Source organism: Gymnodraco acuticeps, unplaced genomic scaffold (genome assembly GCF_902827175.1).
Source record: "Gymnodraco acuticeps unplaced genomic scaffold, fGymAcu1.1, whole genome shotgun sequence".
NCBI lineage: Eukaryota > Metazoa > Chordata > Actinopteri > Perciformes > Bathydraconidae > Gymnodraco > Gymnodraco acuticeps.
Window position 1 is genome coordinate 1,415,807 of NW_022990015.1, and position 20,122 is coordinate 1,435,928.

At 39.6% G+C, this 20,122-nt stretch overlaps 4 protein-coding genes across 4 annotated transcripts; 2 read left to right on the top strand and 2 right to left on the bottom strand.

Annotated features, from left to right (window-relative positions):
- Nucleotides 1-1,521: 1,521 nt before the first annotated feature.
- Nucleotides 1,522-4,795, top strand: acod1 (aconitate decarboxylase 1). Its single transcript, XM_034213651.1, has 5 exons — nucleotides 1,522-1,619; nucleotides 1,825-1,986; nucleotides 2,515-2,604; nucleotides 2,704-2,903; nucleotides 3,709-4,795. Exons 1-5 carry the CDS (start codon nucleotides 1,608-1,610, stop codon nucleotides 4,673-4,675), a joined length of 1,431 nt encoding a protein of 476 aa, XP_034069542.1. The 5' UTR covers nucleotides 1,522-1,607; the 3' UTR covers nucleotides 4,676-4,795.
- On the bottom strand, nucleotides 4,794-7,417 carry zgc:162944 (uncharacterized protein LOC569993 homolog). The gene is made up of 4 exons (XM_034213652.1): nucleotides 7,226-7,417; nucleotides 6,338-6,509; nucleotides 6,028-6,226; nucleotides 4,794-5,279 (listed from the first exon to the last, which is right to left on the bottom strand). The coding sequence occupies exons 1-4, from the start codon at nucleotides 7,415-7,417 to the stop codon at nucleotides 5,084-5,086; spliced, it is 759 nt and encodes a 252-aa protein (XP_034069543.1). The 3' UTR covers nucleotides 4,794-5,083.
- Nucleotides 7,418-8,143: 726 nt separating this feature from the next.
- cln5 (CLN5 intracellular trafficking protein) lies at nucleotides 8,144-11,965 on the top strand. Its single transcript, XM_034213584.1, has 4 exons — nucleotides 8,144-8,338; nucleotides 9,142-9,316; nucleotides 9,784-10,009; nucleotides 10,635-11,965. The coding sequence occupies exons 1-4, from the start codon at nucleotides 8,235-8,237 to the stop codon at nucleotides 11,120-11,122; spliced, it is 993 nt and encodes a 330-aa protein (XP_034069475.1). The 5' UTR covers nucleotides 8,144-8,234; the 3' UTR covers nucleotides 11,123-11,965.
- On the bottom strand, nucleotides 11,964-19,303 carry fbxl3a (F-box and leucine-rich repeat protein 3a). The gene is made up of 5 exons (XM_034213583.1): nucleotides 18,989-19,303; nucleotides 17,682-18,063; nucleotides 17,435-17,557; nucleotides 16,555-16,726; nucleotides 11,964-15,773 (listed from the first exon to the last, which is right to left on the bottom strand). Exons 2-5 carry the CDS (start codon nucleotides 18,060-18,062, stop codon nucleotides 15,133-15,135), a joined length of 1,317 nt encoding a protein of 438 aa, XP_034069474.1. The 5' UTR covers nucleotide 18,063; nucleotides 18,989-19,303; the 3' UTR covers nucleotides 11,964-15,132.
- Nucleotides 19,304-20,122: the final 819 nt, after the last annotated feature.

Genomic DNA, 20,122 nt, shown 5'->3' on the forward strand with positions numbered 1-20,122 from the left:
AATTCTGATAGAAATGCAGCTGTCTAACACACACACACACACACACACACATGCAAACACACGCACACACGCACATACACACGGACAGATTACTCTCAAACAGCCCTTTGAACAATTTAGGAGATACAAAAATACTGACCATCAAGGTTCAAATTTCTAATTGAATATGTTGGGTATCAGTCAAGAAGGTTAGCTGTGGTGGGATGGATGTAACTACATTTACATGTTTGCTACTTCAACAACATACTTTTACATTGAGTATATTCATTGTGTGCAGCTTCCCGTGTTTCCACCTCACTTGCCAGAGGGAAATGTTGTACATTTTACTCCATCTATACTAATAAACGTTACTTATAAACATGAAATGCTTAAGATGCAGCATTGTGATGCAAATCTGCCCATTAATATACATACATTTTGTACTTTTATTGGAAAATTAGTATTTGAGGAACATGTTATTCATAGCAAGGTCGTTGAGGGTTATTCCTCCGGTGTATAAATACAGACTTAAACTAAAGCGGACTTAAATCTTTCTAAACAACTACAGTCAAAGTGTGTGCTTTGCAAATATAAATGTCCCAGCTGTTTAATTGCACATCCTCTTGTCATGTGCTGCCCATTTGTTGGTTGAGGCTCATTTCCCTGTTCAAAACTTCCCATTGTTGAGAGCTGAATTTCCACTATCTGTCATCTAAGAACTTGTTGTGAAAGACAGCAGATAATATGCTCTGCCCAAGTCAGATGGTCACTTGATACAAAATAAAGTAATCTTACTATTATTATTATTATTATTATATATTTCAGCAGACTTAATAATAGCCAACAGTTCACTGTGATGATTTGTATTTCTTTCTTCTGTGATTTCCTTTATAACATGCACCCATCGCAAACACAAATGAAGCTTAGCGCAAGTTCAGACAGGAAGACCTATCACTCCGTATTGCACGTCATGGCAATACTCGCTCCCTGCATCTAAATGAGAGGGAGCGCCACTCCTCAGCTAACCTATCACTCCCCTCCATTTACAAGCCTAATCATCGCACCTGTTAATCCCTCTATATATGCTCTCCCCTTTCCTATCAGCTGTCTTCCAGGTGTCAACGCGCAACCCTCCTCCACCCCTTCGCCTCCTGCTTTCAACTCAGGACCAAGCTTAACCTTCTCCCTTCCAACCGGACCTAACCACTTATCACCACCACCAGTGTCTAGACCCAGGGGGGTCGGAAACGGTTCTTCCCTTCCCGATTGATATCCTACAAAACCTGGGCCTAATCGCCAAAACACCATTTCATTCACTTGTTATGAACTGTCATCATTATGTTTCATTTATATAATGTGACCGATAATACATCACGTCTCTCCTGATTGAACTAACATAGGCTGTTTTATACCACTTCTTTAATTTTCTAAGATATGGCTTTCAAGAAATTGCTGAAACAACTGATTTTATTTGACCCCATCTAGTCATTGTGAAAGTTCCTACTTCTCATCGTGGCGGTCTTTAGCCACTTTGGAAAGTTGGTAGACCAGCCTTCAGATAGAGTGATTACCTATAAAAGTCGGCTGCACTGCAATGTTTGCTCACTTGAAGACATTTGCTCCAAACAATGCTACGCAAGGTATGTTTGTTTTTTATGTTTATTTTCGTCTTTTATCTATTTGTTTTTAGCTTTTTTAAGTATTTTAAATAAAATTAAGTGACATATTGAGTATTTAATATCATTTATTAGGCATATTTTTGAAATACTTGTTCGATCCTTTACCACTGCACTCTCTCTGGGGTGGTTTGCATTTGATCTGACTGGCCCTGTTTCACCTTTGCAGGGTATTACAGAGAGCTTTGGCGCTGCCATCCATGCTCTAAACACCACCAAGCTGACAGATGGTGTGATTAGCAGGAGCAAAAGGATGATGCTGGACACCCTGGGTGTTGGGCTAATAGGCAGCAGGACAGCTGTCTTTAACAAGGCTCTCACGTACAGCCAGGTACAGTAAACTGCTCTACTGTGTGTGGGTATGTTAAACCTGCTCAAATATGGCAATGTATAACATCATTTTTTTTTAAATCTAATGAGAAAATGAAGATGATTTATTACTTAAGAAGCATTCCAAAAAAAGCACAAATATGACTTGTATAATATTTTTAATAAATACTATTAATATCTGTCTGTGTTAATTTGGATACTATAAATCTTGTTGTATTAGTATCAAACTGTCACCATTAAATCTCTCTTTATTTGCCCTCATAAGAAGGTGTCTGTGTTAAAAATAAACTAAAATACTAAACTACTGTCTTTAACACCTGTCAAATATATCGATTGTACTGTGATTCATTTCCTTTTTTTAATCAGATTATGTCATTATAATTCTGCTTCCTGTGCTTCTTCAGGCCTGTTAGTTATTTTCCCTTTTTGGCTGCCATTTGTTTATAATTGTTTGATAGAAATTAGCAACAAGCTGAGAGTAACATCCATTTGTACTGTTACTGATCCTCACAATATTGTCTGCTTACAGTCCTTCAAGTCTGACGAGAGGAGCAGTGTTTGGGGTAAATCCCAGATCACTCTTCCTCCTCCTTACGCTGCATTTGTCAATGGCATAGCGGTAAGCTCAATCAAATAAATGCATCACAAAATATAGAAAACATACAGATGATGTGGTTTGACCTCCGATTATCTGTTCTGTCTCATTGTGTGGTAACAGGTTCACTCCATGGACTTTGACGACACGTGGCACCCGGCCACTCACCCCTCGGGGGCCGTGCTCCCCGCCCTGCTGGCCCTCGCTGAGACGCTGCCCAGCCGGCCCTCCGGTCTGGACCTGCTGCTGGCCTTCAATGTGGGCATTGAAGTGCAGGGCCGACTCATGAGGTTCTCCAGAGAGGCCTTCAACATCCCTGAGAGGTGAGATATTCAGTCATATCGACCAAAATCAGAGAATATGCAAATGTATGTCCAATGGTAAGCTGGACACTGTAAATATATGTGAGTGTTCATGGGTTTGATTCCCCTAAATTACTAAAGTACAACATCTACTTCTGGTAGTATCAAGCCAGACACATTTGTTTCTTTTTATATGAGGTTTTTCAGGAAAGGAGGTGGTAATCACAGCATTAAAAAATACATCCAACAGAAACATCACTTGCCAGAAACACCTCACCTCATTACAAATTCATAAACCTCACTCAAGAGTTTTCATGAACAGCTAGGTTTGTAGCTTATTTTTAAATAAAATACTTGTTCCCATGCTGTAGCGTTGTGAACCCCGCAAATAGTGCCAAGAGAAATCTCAGACACAAATGTCTAACACCAAGAAAATAAATGTAGGAAAAAAATAAGAAAAAGGTGGTTGTTTTTGCCAGAAGAATCAGATAGGGTTCAAACTAACTTATTGGGCCAATATTTTATCTGCTGATTATTTATTTTATCAATTACATAATCATTTAGTCTATAAAATGTCAGAAAATAGTTCACTATTTGTCTTTCCCATCCTCAAACTACTTGTTTTGTCAAACAAAACAAGAGCAAGTGAAACCCAGCTAATCCTTCAGTAATAACTTTATAAACTCAATAAATGTAATATATTTTTAAGGACTTCATCGATTACATAAAAATGTATTATTCAATTACTAATCTCTGATCTTAATTATCGATGTTTTAAACTCAAATATGTTCTCTTGGTTTGTTTCTCTTCTCCCCCCTCTCTCAGATTCCACCCCCCTAGTGTAGTTGGGGTAATGGGCAGCGCTGCAGCCTCAGCTAAGCTCCTGGCTCTGTCTCCCGCAGAGTGCGTCCACGCTCTGGCCATTGCAGCCTCCTCTGCCGGGGCTCCTCTGGCCAACGCTGCCACGCAGACCAAACCTCTCCACATCGGAAACGCTGCTCGCAGAGGGCTGGAGGCCGCCCAGCTGGCCCAGATGGGACTGGAGGGGAACCCAGCCATCCTGGATATACCCAGTGGGTTTGGGGTTTACTACAAAGACTACAGTCCTTCACCAATGACAGTTCCTGCTTCTGGTGACTTTAAATGGATGCTGGAAGACCAGGATATAGCCTTCAAACGCATCCCTGCTCACCTGGGGATGCACTGGGTTGTGGATGCAGCGCTGGCAGCCCGGGCAAAGCTTGAAAACACGACCAGAAACTTTGACCTCAGGCAGATCAGAAGGGTCACACTCAGAGTGCCTCCCTCCAAGTATGTCGACTGCCCCTTGCCTTCCACAGAGCACCAAGCCAGGCACTCATTTCAGTTCAACGCCTCCTCCGCCCTGCTGGATAACAAAGTGACCGTGTCTTCCTTCAGTGAAGCTCAGATTAACCGGCCTGCACTGAAGGAGCTCCTCTCCAAAGTGAAAGTGGAGACCCCTAAAGATAACCAACCCAGCTTTGACAAGATGTACTGTGAGGTTGAGATAGAAACAGATCAGGGGCAGAGTTACGCAGCCAGATGTGATACCTTTTACGGCCACTGGAGGAAGCCACTGAGTCAGGAGGATCTGGTGGACAAGTTCAGTGTTAATGCTTCTTCAGTGTTGTGTTCAGAGGGGGTGGAGGGCCTGATCGACGTGGTAGGAAACATGGAGAGAGTCAGAGAATGCTCAATCCTGGGTTCATATCTCAGGTTGACAAGCAGTCAACAGGAGCCTGCGAAGATTGTAAATATACGATTAGAATGATGTACCGAGTCGAGTGTGTTATATCTGTGTGAAGACATTTTATATTTTAAACACAAGAATCATAATGTAAATATTTGTATTGCTTCCAAGGGGTAAGAAATAAAGTGAACAGCAAACGTGTTTTTTTTTCATTTTATTGCATTTTCTTTACAATAACTTAGTTGCTGTTGAAAATGTGATTTGCATTGACATCACAATACTGAATCACTGCTTCAAACGGAGATTATTTTTTCAATTAATCAGAACATATAGTGCACATTACTGCTACAAATGTGTATATTTAAGTAGTATATCTGGAGGTGCTTTTAATCCTGGAGTTACTGTATCATTATTATATCAGTTAGTTCAGTAGGCAGCTACTGTTAAGCTCTCTAAAACGACAGCCTCCATTTTTGAGCATTAGCCATTTCAAGCAAGTTTCAACACGTCCTGCACCATCGTGCCAATTCCATCATATATCTCGTGTATTGGAGCTTCGCACATGAACGCAGAGGTGGTGACCAGCTTGTTCTTCTCGTCCACGTGGCTCTCGCTGACGCTCTTATTCACGTGTTTGCAGCCCAGCTCGGTGATGGCCGCTGCGGTGTCTGTGGTGTTGGGATACCTGAGAGAGAGAAAGAAGCACCAAACAATGTTCAGCTGCTTATAAGGAAATACACGTTTTTTTTCAGTGAATAGTGAAAGGACATGTGAAAAATAGGCTTAAAGATGGAAGCCATTAACATGTGAAGATTTATATATGTTACTATTTTTAGGCTCATTATGATATTGAATTATGAATCTGCTCCAATGCAGATATGCAAGCATTCTGATTTTGAACACACTTACATTTTCCAAAAATATTGAAGCTTTTTTGCTACGAAATCAGACACGGCAGCAGTTTAGACAGAACCGGTTATTTATGAAGTACAACTTTGCGTTTAGGACGAAAAATGAACTTCACATCTTGTTTTTTCTCCCAAAAAAACGTATTTTTGGTTATCAGACTTCTTTTTAGTGACATTGCAAAATAATAAAATAAGAAGGTAAAAGTGTACCCCAACAAACAAGCATTGCACTACTTGATGTTATGCATTACGTGGCGCCTAAATTACGAACAATGCAACTTGTGTTGAGCTAGCAGCTGCTAATGTATCCCAATACGCTAGCTGAGAGCGAGAGAAACAAGTCAGTATAGTCTTCAGCTCCAAGCAGCACAGCCTATAAGACTTAATAGAGCTTTATATGGAACCACAACATTCGTAAATATACAATATTAATCAAGATCAGCACTGTTGTAGGTGTACCAACACAAGGAATGTGTCTTTGTTGCTTTCAATGTATTCCCAAAGAAACAGGGAAGTTAGACTCACTTGTCATCCTTCTCAATCCCGACAGTGACCTCACAGCCAGGAAACACCTTGGCAGCGATGACAGGTGAGATGCAGCAGAGGCCGATGGGTTTTCCCTCGCCGTGGAACGCCTGCAGCACGGCCTTCACCTCGTCGTTAACGGAGCAGTCCTTCCCCTTCACCGCCCACGTACAGAGGTTCTTTGCTGCCCCAAAACCACCTACAATCATTATAAAAAATGATTATTTGAGTCATTCAAGCAGTTGTAGATCAAGGGCGGAAAAGGATATAGATTGTCCTTTATTGGAGGTTTATCGTGTTGTGATCAAACCTGGGAATATTATAGCATCATGGTCTTTGACGCTGAGCTTGGACAGGTCTTGGATGTTTCCACGGGCCAGCCTCGCGCTCTCCACCAACACGTTTCTCTTCTCCTCTGACGGTTCGCCTTTCAGGTGATTCACAACGTGCATCTGCTCCATGTTGGGAGCAAACATGTTTACCTGTAGTGGATAAAGCAAAAGGGAGGACTCATTTCATAACATACAAATATACTAGCACTAGACAACATTAGGACACGTAATAATGATTAGTTTCTTCTTCGTAAAAATATTACAAACATCATGTCAGCCAATTGCCTGTTTTGTCAGACCAACATTTTATAACCAAAATATATTAATAAATGATTAATTATACAGTAAATTAAGAAGTTGTCCGAATTGTTGCCAATTACTTGATACAACAAATTAATTAATGCATTTGTCTGGGAAAGTGGGAGTTTTATACATTAAAATAAAGGCAACTTTGGAAGGGACAAGACCTAATTGATTGGTCTCATCAGGTAACAAGGACTGGATTCACTAATGGGAGAAAAAAAAATCAAATAACACATTATATTTGAATGCAGGGCTTTTACTTGATTCTTAAACATTTCTACACGGAACTATTTTTTCCTTATTGTATACCATCTGAGTAACGTACGAGTTTTTCCCACTCCACAACCAATAACTCTTACAACGCACATAATATGGTCATGTGAGTTTTGTTTTGATGCTTGTAAACCTACATATCCTTTAAAACCATTATGCACAAGCACATTGCGTGTAATTTAGTTGTGTAACAGAGCCAGAGTGGGTCGAACAATGCACTGTGAGATATAAACAACATAGCATATAGCCACATTAGCAGTTGCATGTGAAAGCTGTCCTATCAAACTTACAGTCGCACCCCCCCTGCTTAGGTGGACCAGGACAGCGGAGGCCTCGTGGATCTCACTACCGTCATAAACTCCGCAGCCCGCCAAAACCACAGCCACGCGCTTAGCCATCTGAGAGCTGTAGTAACTTTTGTTTATTGTCTGAATGGTCCTGAATGTCAGTACGTTACGACCACAGTGTAGAAGTGTGAGCATGGCGGACTGTCAGCTAGGAGGACGCACACTTCTTCTACGGTTGTTTTTCTTTCACTAACCAGCGGTTTCCCAGAGCTTCATCGCCATCTTGTGTCCTAGCCTGCAGTTGCATCTTATCTTTACTGTTTTTATTTTGAGTTTCCTCTGAAATAAATTAAATTGCTCCATTGACATCATATATCAAACCAAATAGTTTAATGGCAGATTGTACGTGTTTATTTTTATTTTTTTGTGTGTGTCTTTTGTCTTTCTTAATTATGTTAATAATAAGACTACTTAGCAAACCAAAAATCTAAATATTGATACATTTAAAATTATTGAGATACAGAAAAAACTTAAATGAAGTAGATTTTTAAAAATAATTAATACTCTAATTTTGTTTTTATTTTTAGTCGATTGATTGATTTGTAATTCGTTTGATTCATTGTTCCATTGTTATTTATTGTATTTCCTATATTTATAATAAGTTATTTATTCTATATAATTGTGTCACTGTCACAATTAGTCTTTTGCCATCAGGGCCCAAAAGTAACATGGTAATAAAAAATAAACACCGGTAAATGAGCATAAGAGATTAAAATAAATAAGCTAATTACATATTGATACATATTTTTCCATCAAATATGATTGTATGTATTTATTTACTTATTTCAACATTTTGTTCAACTTTGCTTTCACAAAAAACTCCTGTCATGTGATCTCGGATAATCAACAAAGCCATGTGACCGGTAATGCGGAAGTCCGCTCAGAGGGGAAGGATCATGGGAAATCTGTCTCCGTAACTTCTGCATTTTCAGTCAGTTTTAGAGTTGTTATCATGTCTCACACGGGCTCTGTTCTGTGTTTGAACCTGCTCCTGTTTCTCCATGTTGTTGCTCACTTCAGGAATAATGCACAGCAGCAGTGGCCCGTTCCTTACAGGTACAAATACAGACTTTTATATCCTGCTTCTGCTCCGTGAAGTCATGGGACAGCTAGAAAATAAAGTTAAAATTACACGAGATTTGTTCCGATTATCGTTTCTGACCTTTTAGACTGACTTGGTCTGAAATAACATTATTGATTATTATTCGGACTTTTTGCTGATGTGAAATCAGTTAACTATATCACGTCTGGTGCGTTCACATGACTTCGGAAACGTTGGACTCTTGGCTATGTGTGAATGAGCACCTATGAAATCTCATTTAAGTCGCATGTGATGCACATTTTAATTCAATCAGCTGTGAAAGTAAATTGCTATGTGTTTGTATTTTACCTCACTCCTTTCATTTTCTGCTACTTTATACTACTTTACCACATCTAAGTAACACACATATCTTTTACATTTATTTGATTACTTTACTTGCTATTTTTCTCCCTTTCCTTCATTTATTTCTCACTGAGTTATTGTTCTTACACATTTAAAAGAGAATAGTGTCTTTATTAGTTGTGTACACATTTACAAAGTATCTTTTTAATGCCTGTGTATATAATTGTTATATTTGTATAACCACTTACAGACTCAACACTCAATAAAAACGCCTGAACAACTTTACTTGCAAGTTACTTTCTAGATTCAAAGAGGGGTAGTTCTGCAATTTCCTTTTTAATAAGAAAACCAAAACCAGGAAATGTGAAAAATGGTTGAATTGCCTGTGAAATCTGCACTCCTTAATAAAGAAATTAAAACAACTAAATAAAAAAAAGTTATGTACACAGTAATGCATCATTATCCTTCTCCACAGACGTGTTGACAGTCGTCCCGCTGCAGACTCTTTCTGTGAAGCTCTCTTCCCGTTCTGTCCCACCGGAGACGGGGATGGACGGATCCCCTCCATGAGAGACAGCGACGTCATCTCAGTTTACCGCCTGCAAACTCCTGTGTGGGAATTCAAGTATGGAGATTTACTGGGGAAATTGGTAGGTACTAAACTCTCTTGTTGTCACGTTGCTAAGATCTCACCACAATAATGTCAGGGTTTGAGTTCCAAGACATTCACATTCAGTTTCACAGACCCTGCCCATGCTTGTACCACAGGGTTTGGAACTGAGTTACTTATAATAAATTACTATTTGAATGGCACAAAACCCATGTTATTTTTAGTACCTCCATGTTAACTTCCTAGTGAAAATTATGCAAAACATATAGTAAATGTATTTTTTATTCACTGATGTTTCATGAATAGATGTTACATTGCATTTATTTTCAATAGCTTCCATGTCATGTGATCAGGTGGTACATCTGACACAGAAAGGTAATTATAAATACTGTAGTAGGCTTGTAAAAAGGGAAGTAACACCTGTGAGTTTATTTATGAAAACACAGCTGTTCATCTTTCCACCATGTCTACTAAAAAGCCAGTATGATGGTTCTGTTGTCTTCCCAGCATATCATGCATGATGCCATTGGGTTCAGCAGTTCAGAAACAGGCAGTAACTTCACCGTGGAGTGGTATGAGCTGTTCCAGCTGGGAAACTGCACCTTCCCTCATATCCGGCCCGAGGAGTACGCGCCTTTCTGGTGCAACCAGGGAGCCGCCTGCTTCTTCGGAGGCATCGAGGACTTACACTGGTCCCAAAATGGCACCTTGGAGAAAATAGGAGAACTTACAGGTAAAACTTCTTTGCTAGTACACACTTCTCATACAGACCAAAGACAATACCAATACAGTGTTATAGTTAGTTTTGGAACTTCAGGTCTGATATCTAACAACATTAAAAGATAAGGCTGGTGGTTATCCATATTTTATCGGTTGTTGTAATAAAACTACAAAAAATGCACATATAAGCCACATGAGGTCAAATATTTTGCAGTTTACTTGTGAGTCAGTCCCACATACAGTACACCTTCGTAGTGATGTCGATACACCAAATGTGTGTGGATCCCAGCTGAATACAGGCCCTAGCAAAGACCTTTTCTGCTAATAACTGCAGTGACAGAGCGATTGTTAAATGGTTAGGGCGCATACCGCATGTGTGCGAATTCCCTAAACAGTCATCGTTTTGTTTCCCGGGTGGCTGGAAGGTTTGCTGCTTCTCATTAGCTCACTCTTTTTCCTCACATTCCTTATTTCTCTCCACTATCACTATCAAATAAAGGCAGAAGAATACTGGTAAAAAAATCTCTGAGACAGTTTTATGACTTATTCAAGCTCCCTTAGTTGGACTTCCTGCTTGTCACTTTACATTGCTAGTATTAAAAGACTTAATTTGTAATTGTATTTTTTACTTCTCCCAGGGAACCAGTTCAACGACATGGCCAAGTGGGTGCAGGATGACAACGAGACGGGGATCTACTACGAGACGTGGACAGTCCGCTCCGACCCCAGCCCTAACGCCACCGTGTGGTTCGAGTCCTACGACTGCTCGCAGTTTGTCCACCGCACGTACAGGAAACTCACGGAGCTGGGAGCCAAACTCTCCAGCAAATCACAGACCAACTACACCAAGATCTACCTCTTCAGCGGGGAGCCCACCTACCTCGGCAACGACAGCAGCATTTTCGGACAGCCCGCTCTGAAGAACCTGGCAGGGGACATCCGTACATTTTACCACACATTCAGACCCCATCAGACGTTTGTAGACTTTGCCGTCAGTCTGTTGGAGGCGTATGAGAAGGTCGTGTTAGAAAAGAGCTTCTACCTCTATTACAACTTTGAGTACTGGCATCTGCCCATGAAGCCTCCCTATATACAGATCACCTATGAAGAGGTGCCTTTGCCTTAATATACAACCTTTACGAGTGTTTTCACGAATGGTTGCAAATAATGTTTTTTTTATCGAAAGCCAAAGATCTTAACGAAAATCTGATAAGCTGCAAATCTTCAAGTCAAATAAATTTATACCAGCGTTTACATTTTTGCTTGATTATTGACACTTATTAAATTATCAAGAGGTGTTGGGGTTTAAAGGATCTTTTATTTGTGTTAATGCATTTCCTACTTTGTAAAACATTTGCAACCCTTTTAGTTTTGTTCTAAAAATTGTAATTGTTTACATCAATGTTTTACCCCTTCTTCCATGCCTTTGCTGGTGCACTGCTGCATTTGAGCCTTTAATTTTAAAGCACTGATTGACTATAATTATTTGTAGTGCTTGATAAACACATTTGTATATCTAGAACCATCACAAACTCGATCTTCTGATGAAGGTCATGCCATATGATCAAAAGCTCCAGAAAAGCTACTAAATAGACTCTGTAGGGAGATAATTTAGTTTTTTTTAACCAAATGTAATGATAAATACCGACACAAAATACTATTGGAGGTGATTTTGTGGAGAACTGTCATGTTATATTTTACCAGCCATTTCACAGATTAAAACAAATAACCTAGTTATCATGTCACAGTACATACAGTATATAACCACATCAGGTCCAGCCTTAGGTTGTTTTGCATTCAGATTTGTACAGATTAACTAAAGATATATGTACAGAGTTTTTATTTTTCATTGTTCATATCTTTTCCTACTTTATGTATTGCCCAATTCCTTGGATGCTACTTGTGTGTTTTATTTAACAAATGGTAAAGACTGCAGTGTTTGAAGATAATAAAGACGGATACAAAAGTACATTCACAAATGTTTTATTACTGGTAAAAGATCACATGTTCAAAACAAAAAAAATCATTTGAAAACAGGTGACCAGTTAAGCAAATCAGACAAAGCATTTGCCTTACAGAAGCTAAACTAAAAGGCCAGCATGGTCAACACCAGTTTAATGCTACTGAAACCTACTGGAGGACTCTGAACAATTTAGGTCAAAATAACAGTTACTGACAAGAGGCATCATACAGATTATCCGGTTCAGCATTTGAACTGAAATGTCCGATACAGACAACATGAAAATGATTAAACCAGTACAGCATTGAGACACAATCCTCACTTTAGAGCTGCTGTCACGGCACCCGTTTAATGCACTGCACAAATAATGTGAATTAATTCAGGAGATATGTTACCGTACCACTGAGATGCTAATGCACGCGAGCACAGACAGTCAGCGCAGGTATCTACCGCCAGTGATATAAGAGAGCGACACAAATCAACAGACTGTTAGCAATGAATTCAACTAAGAAGCAGCAAGTGTCTCAGTATGAGTCCACTGTTTAGGTACATGGCATGTCAAAAAGAAATAGATAAAAGGAATGCAGTCTGGCAGAAAAAACAACAAATACAATTTAAAAAATCCAAACCGGGGTTATTCATGTTGTGCAAAAGCTTTTCCACTTCTGTTACTTTTTTAATGATGTCTTCCAGTGAAATCCCTTATCACACTTAATGATTTGACTGATAGCAATTTCTTGTTTTTTCTTGCAGATCTGTATACTTTATTTAGTCTTTTAAAATGAAGTGTGTAAGAATGTTCAATTATATAGTGTTTTAATGAATTAAATCATTAAAATTAAGTTATTTGTTTGTATTGCCTTAAGATAATGCTACATTTGGAACAAGTGACTGAAAAACAACAATGCAAGTTAGTATCACTTTTTATAAATTAAATCGGACGTAGAGCCATTTCTTTGGGTTTGTTGTGCTTTCGTATAATAATGTATTAGACACAGGACATTCCTTTGTTAAAGTGTGTTGAGGAATCATTCAAAGCTTGTCGTAGTAAATTAAAACTTTTGAACAACAACCACATGTTGACAGAGGTGGAGGTGTAAAATAAAATCTGCTGGTCTGCTTGCTGGTTATAAAGGTTGCTTCTTTTGTTCAACATAAAAACACAAATTAATTACAAAAGCAGTTTCCATATCAATAAATTACAGCTTATCTTTTCTAGTGAGAACAGCATGAAATAATCCATCAAAAAAAAGGACAACACGCGCTCTGGTTTTATAAAAGACACGAGCCGATGGTTAAGAAAACCCGACAGAGGGCGAGATAAAGAAATAATAGCTTTTCTACTCCTAATAAAACACACAGCGTTATTTACAGATGCATTTGACTTCCTTCTTAAAGGAAAACAAAGTTAGTTTCACTCTTCTGACTCTCCAAAGTATAAAGAATCGCATGCTATTGACATTAGCACATTAGCTTTCTGATGTTTATCTGCTAAGACGTCTTTCTCTATATCGTTACGATACACGATACAGAGCTAACGTTAGCTAACAGGAGGGCAGATATCCACAACATAGAGCTATGTTTAGACATGGCCAGGCGGCAGGCACATAGTCGAAGATAAAAATGAAACCTATTTAGGAAATATATATGCATTCCCAGCATGCATTGTAAGCCAATACCTGCATGTCTACAAAAATATTTACGAAGCAGCAATTTCAACCTCCAAATTCAGACATTTCTGTGCAGGTTATTAAAGTAGATTTAACTGTTCTTACTTAGTAATTATAGCTTGTTAACATCACTATACTGCACTGACTCAGTACACTGTGAATTATCATTACAATCTGGGTCGAACTACAAAATGAGGGCTTTATAAAATACTGTTTCTGTGCTTTCAAAAGGACAAAATAACATTCATTTGGTATTCACGTAAAGTGCTCAGGGAAATGTAAGACTGTGCAGAGACCTTCTTTAAAACAAAACTTGGGAAAATAATTCGTCAAGCCAATGTATGCATGTAGCAGAAAAAAACAACAAACATCAACATACTTTAGAGAAAACAACAAAATCCATGACAATAATCAATACTGCACACCTTCACGTTACAAAAATAGACCTATATACACATTTCACTTCTCCCTTAGTCAACGTTTAACTGTTTTAATCATCGTGTGTTATTATGAAGATCAAGCGAGGAGGGAAAGCACAAAACTGCTACTCTTAATAATTGTATTTCTTCTGCTTAAATACCATGTGAATCCTTCCCCTTGAAACTGAAACCGTTATCGTCCTCACCAGCTGTAGGGCAGTTATACATTTCTCACTTCATCTTAAACATATAGCAATATTCTTCTGTTGGTTGCACATATCTATTTATCCTAGGTCTGCTTTTCTTTTGCTACGTTTATGCTTTCTTTTGAGTATAGATTGTGTTGTGCTGTATTCTGTTTTGTCTCTGATGAGTATTAATGTCATTCTGTATCAACGGGGAGGACTCTCCTGCACTGAACTTAGTGTTTTCTATTGTTGGTATATGTCTCTTAATAACTGTGCAAATAGACTAAACCCTCTCATACATGAGACAAAACACCATTTCTCACACACTGTGCACATAACATTGCAGCCATTTGGAGACGGGATATCTTGTTAATAGTGCCAAGCTGCTGGACTGGATTAAAGTAGGCCAAGCGGTAGTGTAACAACAAGCAATTGTGAACCTGATCTTCCCAAATGAATCCACAATGTTAAAAAAAACAATAAAAACACACACTCACATATGCATACATACACAAACACACATCTCTCATCATAATAAGTCAACAATGTCCGTATAACTACATGTATAGTTACAGGAACATTGTTTTTCTAGTGGGATATTTCCACCTGCTCTGTTCTGTGTGCCGTTTGTTTAATATAAAGAAGTCGCCTGGCGAGTCCCGTCTCCAGATTAGGCAAAGCGGGGTTCCACAGTCTATAGTAAAGCTAACAGGCAGAGATGTTTGGGGTTGTTTGCATGGCATGAAAACATTGTGTAGCAATTACATCACATCCAGACCAGAGTTCAGTTCACGCTCTCCATGTTGGCACCACACATTCCACTACAGCTGAGCATTTAAAGGCTTTTCTATGCAAACATGGAGGCCACCACAAACTAGACGTGCCTCTTCGGCTTCTCTTTACCAGATGGGCATCGTGTCGGGGAACCAGACCCTGCCCAGGTGCTTAGAAACCTCCCAGTGGATCTCATCCAGGGAGTATTTGTGATCTGGGATCAGCACCTCCTCCATGATGGACAGCTGGGAGAGCCTCCTGCCACACATCTTGACGAACTCCACGAACGCACTGCAGGAGACCTCGCACTCGCCCAGCCCGATGGCGGACAGCTGGGTGCAGTGCTTAGCGATGCGGATCAGCTCCTCATCCAGAGGACGCAGGCCGTTGGCGCACACCACCAGCTCCACCAGGCGGGGGCAGTGCAGGCCCACGCGGCCCAACACCTCCTTACTGACGGAGCGGCCGAAGTAGAGGTGCGTGACCGGGATCTCCTCGTTAAAGAAGGGGCCGAACTCGTCCTCGTAGAGAAAGAAGTACATGACCAGGTTGAATTTGGGCGAGTGGCGCACCATGGCGTCCCAGCTGCTCTTCTTGATGGTGTGGAAGTGCTGGCCGGGGTTCTCACTCACCACGTCGATCCGCAAGTGTTCCAGGTGGACGTGTTTTTCCGAGGAGAGAGCCAGCAGCAGGTCGTCACTCAGGAGGTGGTAGTTCAGTGCCAGCTCTCTGAGGCTGTGGCACTGGTCTGCCACACACAGGATGCCTGCAAATATAGACAGATTGTTGTTTTTCTAAATGATCTCAAATTCATCATGGGTTTTTATGGTGTGTAATGTTTTGTTAGACAAGATTACAGTTGAATAGGCTGTCACAATGACCGATACAGGAACATATTCCTGCCTACTGCAATAACTCTATATAACAAATCTCCACTGGCTGGAAGAGAACTCTCTGCTCCATAGCTTCTCTTGGATAACTGAACTTAAAATCACAATGTACATTTATATTCAATTTAATATTACATTCCTTACACACTTAACGTATACATAATATCCTGCTTTTATAATTTGGTGCTTTAAATTTGTATTTCAACATATTTTCTACTTTTTTTTATGCTATTTTATTTCTATTTTAGATGTTTACATTTTGGATTGTTTATTTCTAGTCTTTTAATTTCTCTAATGTACAATGCCTTGTCTTTTTATGCTGCTGCATCGCAAACATTTCCCAAATTCAGATCAATAAAATACTTCTTATCTTATCTTATCAGTCTTTATCATAGCTGACATTTAAAAACAGTTCCAGGAAAATGTATGAAAGATGAAGAATGATAAGAAAATGATAAGATTAATAAGGCTCTGAAAAAGCCACTATAATAAAAAATAAAAAAAGTACAACCTTGTGATTCAGAAAAACTAAATAAAAAATATGACTGAAAGTACAAGGTGAATATGGCTTGAAAATATCAAAACAAAAACATGAGGAGGCTGCTTCTCCCGACCTGATCACTGAAACAGCTGCAGCAGTCCGAGCGCTCACTGTACCTGCGGGGGAGACGTGAGGACAGCTGCTCATCTTCAGTAGCTTCAGCGTGTCGCTGTTGTTTGCCACCAACACCTTCAGAGACGGATCATCCACCGGCGTGTCGTCAATCTTCAGCGAGGACAGCGATTTGGAGTTGACAAACACCACCGTCAGAGCTGAGATGAAATGAGACTGTGGAAGGACAAAGAGTCATCATGAATTAGCTTGAGAAGTAGCAACCAAGATGGCAGGTCTCAGATTTGAGTGGGCATATTTAAAATCAATTATATTGGGATTGATGGTGGACCATATGTGCTGCGAGTAATATTTATGCATATTTGTTTTTGTTCAGTTACACACAGATTTACAATGTTTTTGTGTATCCATTTGGTTGCTGTAACACTCATAGACTTCTCAGGTTTGTACTGGACAATAATTACTTCCTATCTTAGTATGATAAGTAAAGTATGTATGATCCACACATAAACTTGACTGTACATGTAGGTGAACGTTTCATGTGTTAATGACCAAATCAATGATATAACACACTGGTGATAACTTCCTGGGACAGAATGGCTTTCAAGTGTTTATAGGAAGAAGATCACAGTGCACTAAGAGAGACAAAATAAAACTTCCCAGAGAACATCATGTGTCCTTCTGAGGCCTTCGAAGTAATGGAATCCTTGTTCTTTGCAATGAATGGGAACAGAGACTGCTTTTCAGCCCCGTCCTCTGATAAGAAGAGAATGAAACGCTATTCTGTCCACTGACAATTAACAGGCTCCGCCAAACACTGAACGATCCACCATGGAAAGGCATTAGCTTTATAAGAGTATCGTTCATTTGATTTTCCTTGAAAATCTGACACAGATATACGTTGTGTGTTTGTGCTATTTATACCTTTGGAACCTCCATGAAACTGGGCCTGGCTGTAGAGATGAGCCCCAAGGTCTTTAGTGAACAATTCACCAACTGTGAGAGGATGTCACATGCTGCTTCTGCAGACTCTGTACTGCTGTCCACCTGGAAGGTACAAACAGAGATTAATCATCACCTCAGGAACATTAAAACAACAATGTCTGACCAGATGGCCGTAACACGCCCAGAATCGTTGGTTTTGACACACAAAATCTTTCTCCGCCGTTACCTTGAAGCTGACATACTGCAGGTGGTTGGAGTGCCTTTTTATGATCTGCTTGATGAGGTCTGGATGTGTGGCTTTCAGGTAAGAGCTGGCTGGCTGGTTGAGCTCAAACTCAAAGCATCTCCACAGCTCCGGCATGTGGAAAGCCTGGTTCCACCTGCGGCACACCTGAGAGGCATAGGCCCGGTCCAGCAGGGGAAGGTACTGAAAGAGGTGGAGCAGGAGTTCCTGAGGCAAGCGGGCCCAGTCAATCCCCGAAAACTCTCCGACCTCCGCTGCCTCCGACTCCTCGTCCGTCTGCTTCCGCACCTTCTTGCAGGCCTCAGTGGGGCTCTTACTGGTGGAGCTTTTGCTCTCCTCCTCTCCTCCTTTAATACGCTTCATCCTGGAAAAATAGAGCTTGTTATAGTCCAGCAGCACAAAGCACAAGCCTGTCAAACTACACAGCAGCAATATTGATTATCAAACTCAACGATTTTGAAAGTAGATCCAAAAAGTGAGTTTCAGGTTGCCTGTTTTAAACACAAGTTGTGTGTGTGTGTGTGTGTGTGTGTGTGTGTGTGTGTGTGTGTGTCCTTGTCATGTATCAAAAAGGAAATTATACACTGAATATTATGTAATTGTAATATGTGTACGCATATGCTGGATAAATCCGTGTATAAAAAACAACCTGTTGCATTAGTCATTCAATACTTATCACAGCATATTTGCATTTTGCACCATTACAGCACAGCATGATTAACGATGAATCATCTGAATGTATACGAGTTAAATTAGATCAGCAAAAAATGAAAAAATAATCATTTAATTTGTAAGGTTACATATATCTTGCAAATAAAGCTGAGGCTTATGTTCATGTAAAATCACTGCCATTCTCACATTCTCGAAATTGTTAAATCCCACAGTATTGTGATATCTGACTGCTTATTTTAGAAGAAAGGTGTCCGTATAAGATGTGATGTGTATCTGTATGAGCCGGTGGAGGCCATCAATATAACGCTAGTCGTCAATATACTGATATAATAAAGCAGGACAACATCTAATTCTGTAATAAAAAGCTGACAATGTAACTTTCCTATGTGCATTAATGCAAAGGTTAATTGAATGCATTACTTTGTTTACATTGACAGCGCAAATACAAGCCGCAGTACACTTAAGTAGCTTATTAGTTTGAACCAAAATACATTACATTTAAAGCTACCTATTAGGCAAACCCTTACCTCTATATGACACTTGTTTCATGCAATACTCTAGACTTGATTGACATAATGGCAACACACACAGCTTGCAAGCTTGGCGACCCATCCTACCTTGATGTTTACACTCAGCTAGCCGACTAGCAGTTAGCAGGAAAATCCGTTCAACACTTTTGACACTTCAGCCCGGGCCCAAGCTGGAAAAGCTCACTCGCGACAACCGAATAAAACGCATCGGAAGATAACAACTAAGCCGTTTGACGATAGAGAAGAGGTAAGAGGTGTTCTTCTGAATGAATAAAAGCGGCGAGTCTGTCTCATCCAACAGGTTGACTTAAATCCTTGGTGGGAGTTTCGGCCCCCCTGATTCTGAAATGGAGTTGTTGTTGTGACAGCAGCGGTGCATCATGGGAGGTACAATGCGAAATGGCTGTTGGTAAACATCGCCTCTGTTCAGTTGATGACTCACCTGAGTGTGATAACACATAATCAAATCTGTCATTATAAAAACAATTCAAACTATATAAACTACGAGAATATCACAAATACAAACGGTGTTGCGGATTTATTTGAAGACGATTTACCTGATGCATAAGGACCCGTTTCTGAATGCACAAATGCAGCTAAAAGTCTCTGCTTTAGGTGTATCTTCAATATTAGGTAATAGAGATGAAGGTTATAATTTTCACACAATTATAAAGTATGCTATTTATGCCTTATGCAATTGTGGATATATGTGTGAAAGGCACAACAAAAAAAGGATGTTGAAAGTGTCCAAAGCTTTTCACACTTAATTTACTATAATATTCTTTAAGCCCCGTTTCATAATACAAAAATAAGGCAAAAAACTAAATGTCTTCATGTCACAGTTGCTATAATCTTGATGAATATGTAGCCTAGGCTACTGTGTTTTTTATTTTTTAAAACCCCATTTGGATTATGAAATAATTTTCCTCGGTAGACTCTCCAGTTTTTTTTCAGTGGTTTACTTTGGTCATTTTAATTGTTTTATTCCTCAACTTTACTGTCTCTCAGTCACTAATATCCAGAGGTGGGAGAAGTACTCAGATCTTGATCAAAATCTGTAAAGTAACTAAAGGTAACAAATAAATGTAGGGAAGGAAAGTACAAAGTATCAAAATATGGAAAAACTCAAGTAAAGTACAAGTATCTCAACATTGTACTTAAGTATTGTACTTTAGTAAATGTACTGACTTTACACCACTGCTCATATCTTAACCTCAATAT

Excerpts from the sequence above, each read along its gene's own strand:
- acod1 (XM_034213651.1), top strand. Across the intron at positions 2,605-2,703 it reads CATTTGTCAATGGCATAGCG|GTTCACTCCATGGACTTTGA; the intron begins GTAAGCTCAATC and ends GTGTGGTAACAG. Across the intron at positions 2,904-3,708 it reads GCCTTCAACATCCCTGAGAG|ATTCCACCCCCCTAGTGTAG; the intron begins GTGAGATATTCA and ends CCCCTCTCTCAG.
- zgc:162944 (XM_034213652.1), bottom strand. The coding sequence starts at position 7,417 with ATGCTCACACTTCTACACTGTGGTCGTAACGTACTGACATTCAGGACC. Across the intron at positions 6,510-7,225 it reads TAAGCAGGGGGGGTGCGACT|GTAAACATGTTTGCTCCCAA; the intron begins GTAAGTTTGATA and ends TATCCACTACAG. Across the intron at positions 5,280-6,027 it reads GGGATTGAGAAGGATGACAA|GTATCCCAACACCACAGACA; the intron begins GTGAGTCTAACT and ends TCTCTCTCTCAG.
- cln5 (XM_034213584.1), top strand. The coding sequence starts at position 8,235 with ATGTCTCACACGGGCTCTGTTCTGTGTTTGAACCTGCTCCTGTTTCTC. Across the intron at positions 8,339-9,141 it reads CAGTGGCCCGTTCCTTACAG|ACGTGTTGACAGTCGTCCCG; the intron begins GTACAAATACAG and ends CCTTCTCCACAG. Across the intron at positions 9,317-9,783 it reads GAGATTTACTGGGGAAATTG|CATATCATGCATGATGCCAT; the intron begins GTAGGTACTAAA and ends TTGTCTTCCCAG.
- fbxl3a (XM_034213583.1), bottom strand. The coding sequence starts at position 18,062 with ATGAAGCGTATTAAAGGAGGAGAGGAGGAGAGCAAAAGCTCCACCAGT. Across the intron at positions 16,727-17,434 it reads GTTTCATGGAGGTTCCAAAG|TCTCATTTCATCTCAGCTCT; the intron begins GTATAAATAGCA and ends GTCCTTCCACAG. Across the intron at positions 15,774-16,554 it reads TCCTCACGTCTCCCCCGCAG|GCATCCTGTGTGTGGCAGAC; the intron begins GTACAGTGAGCG and ends CTATATTTGCAG.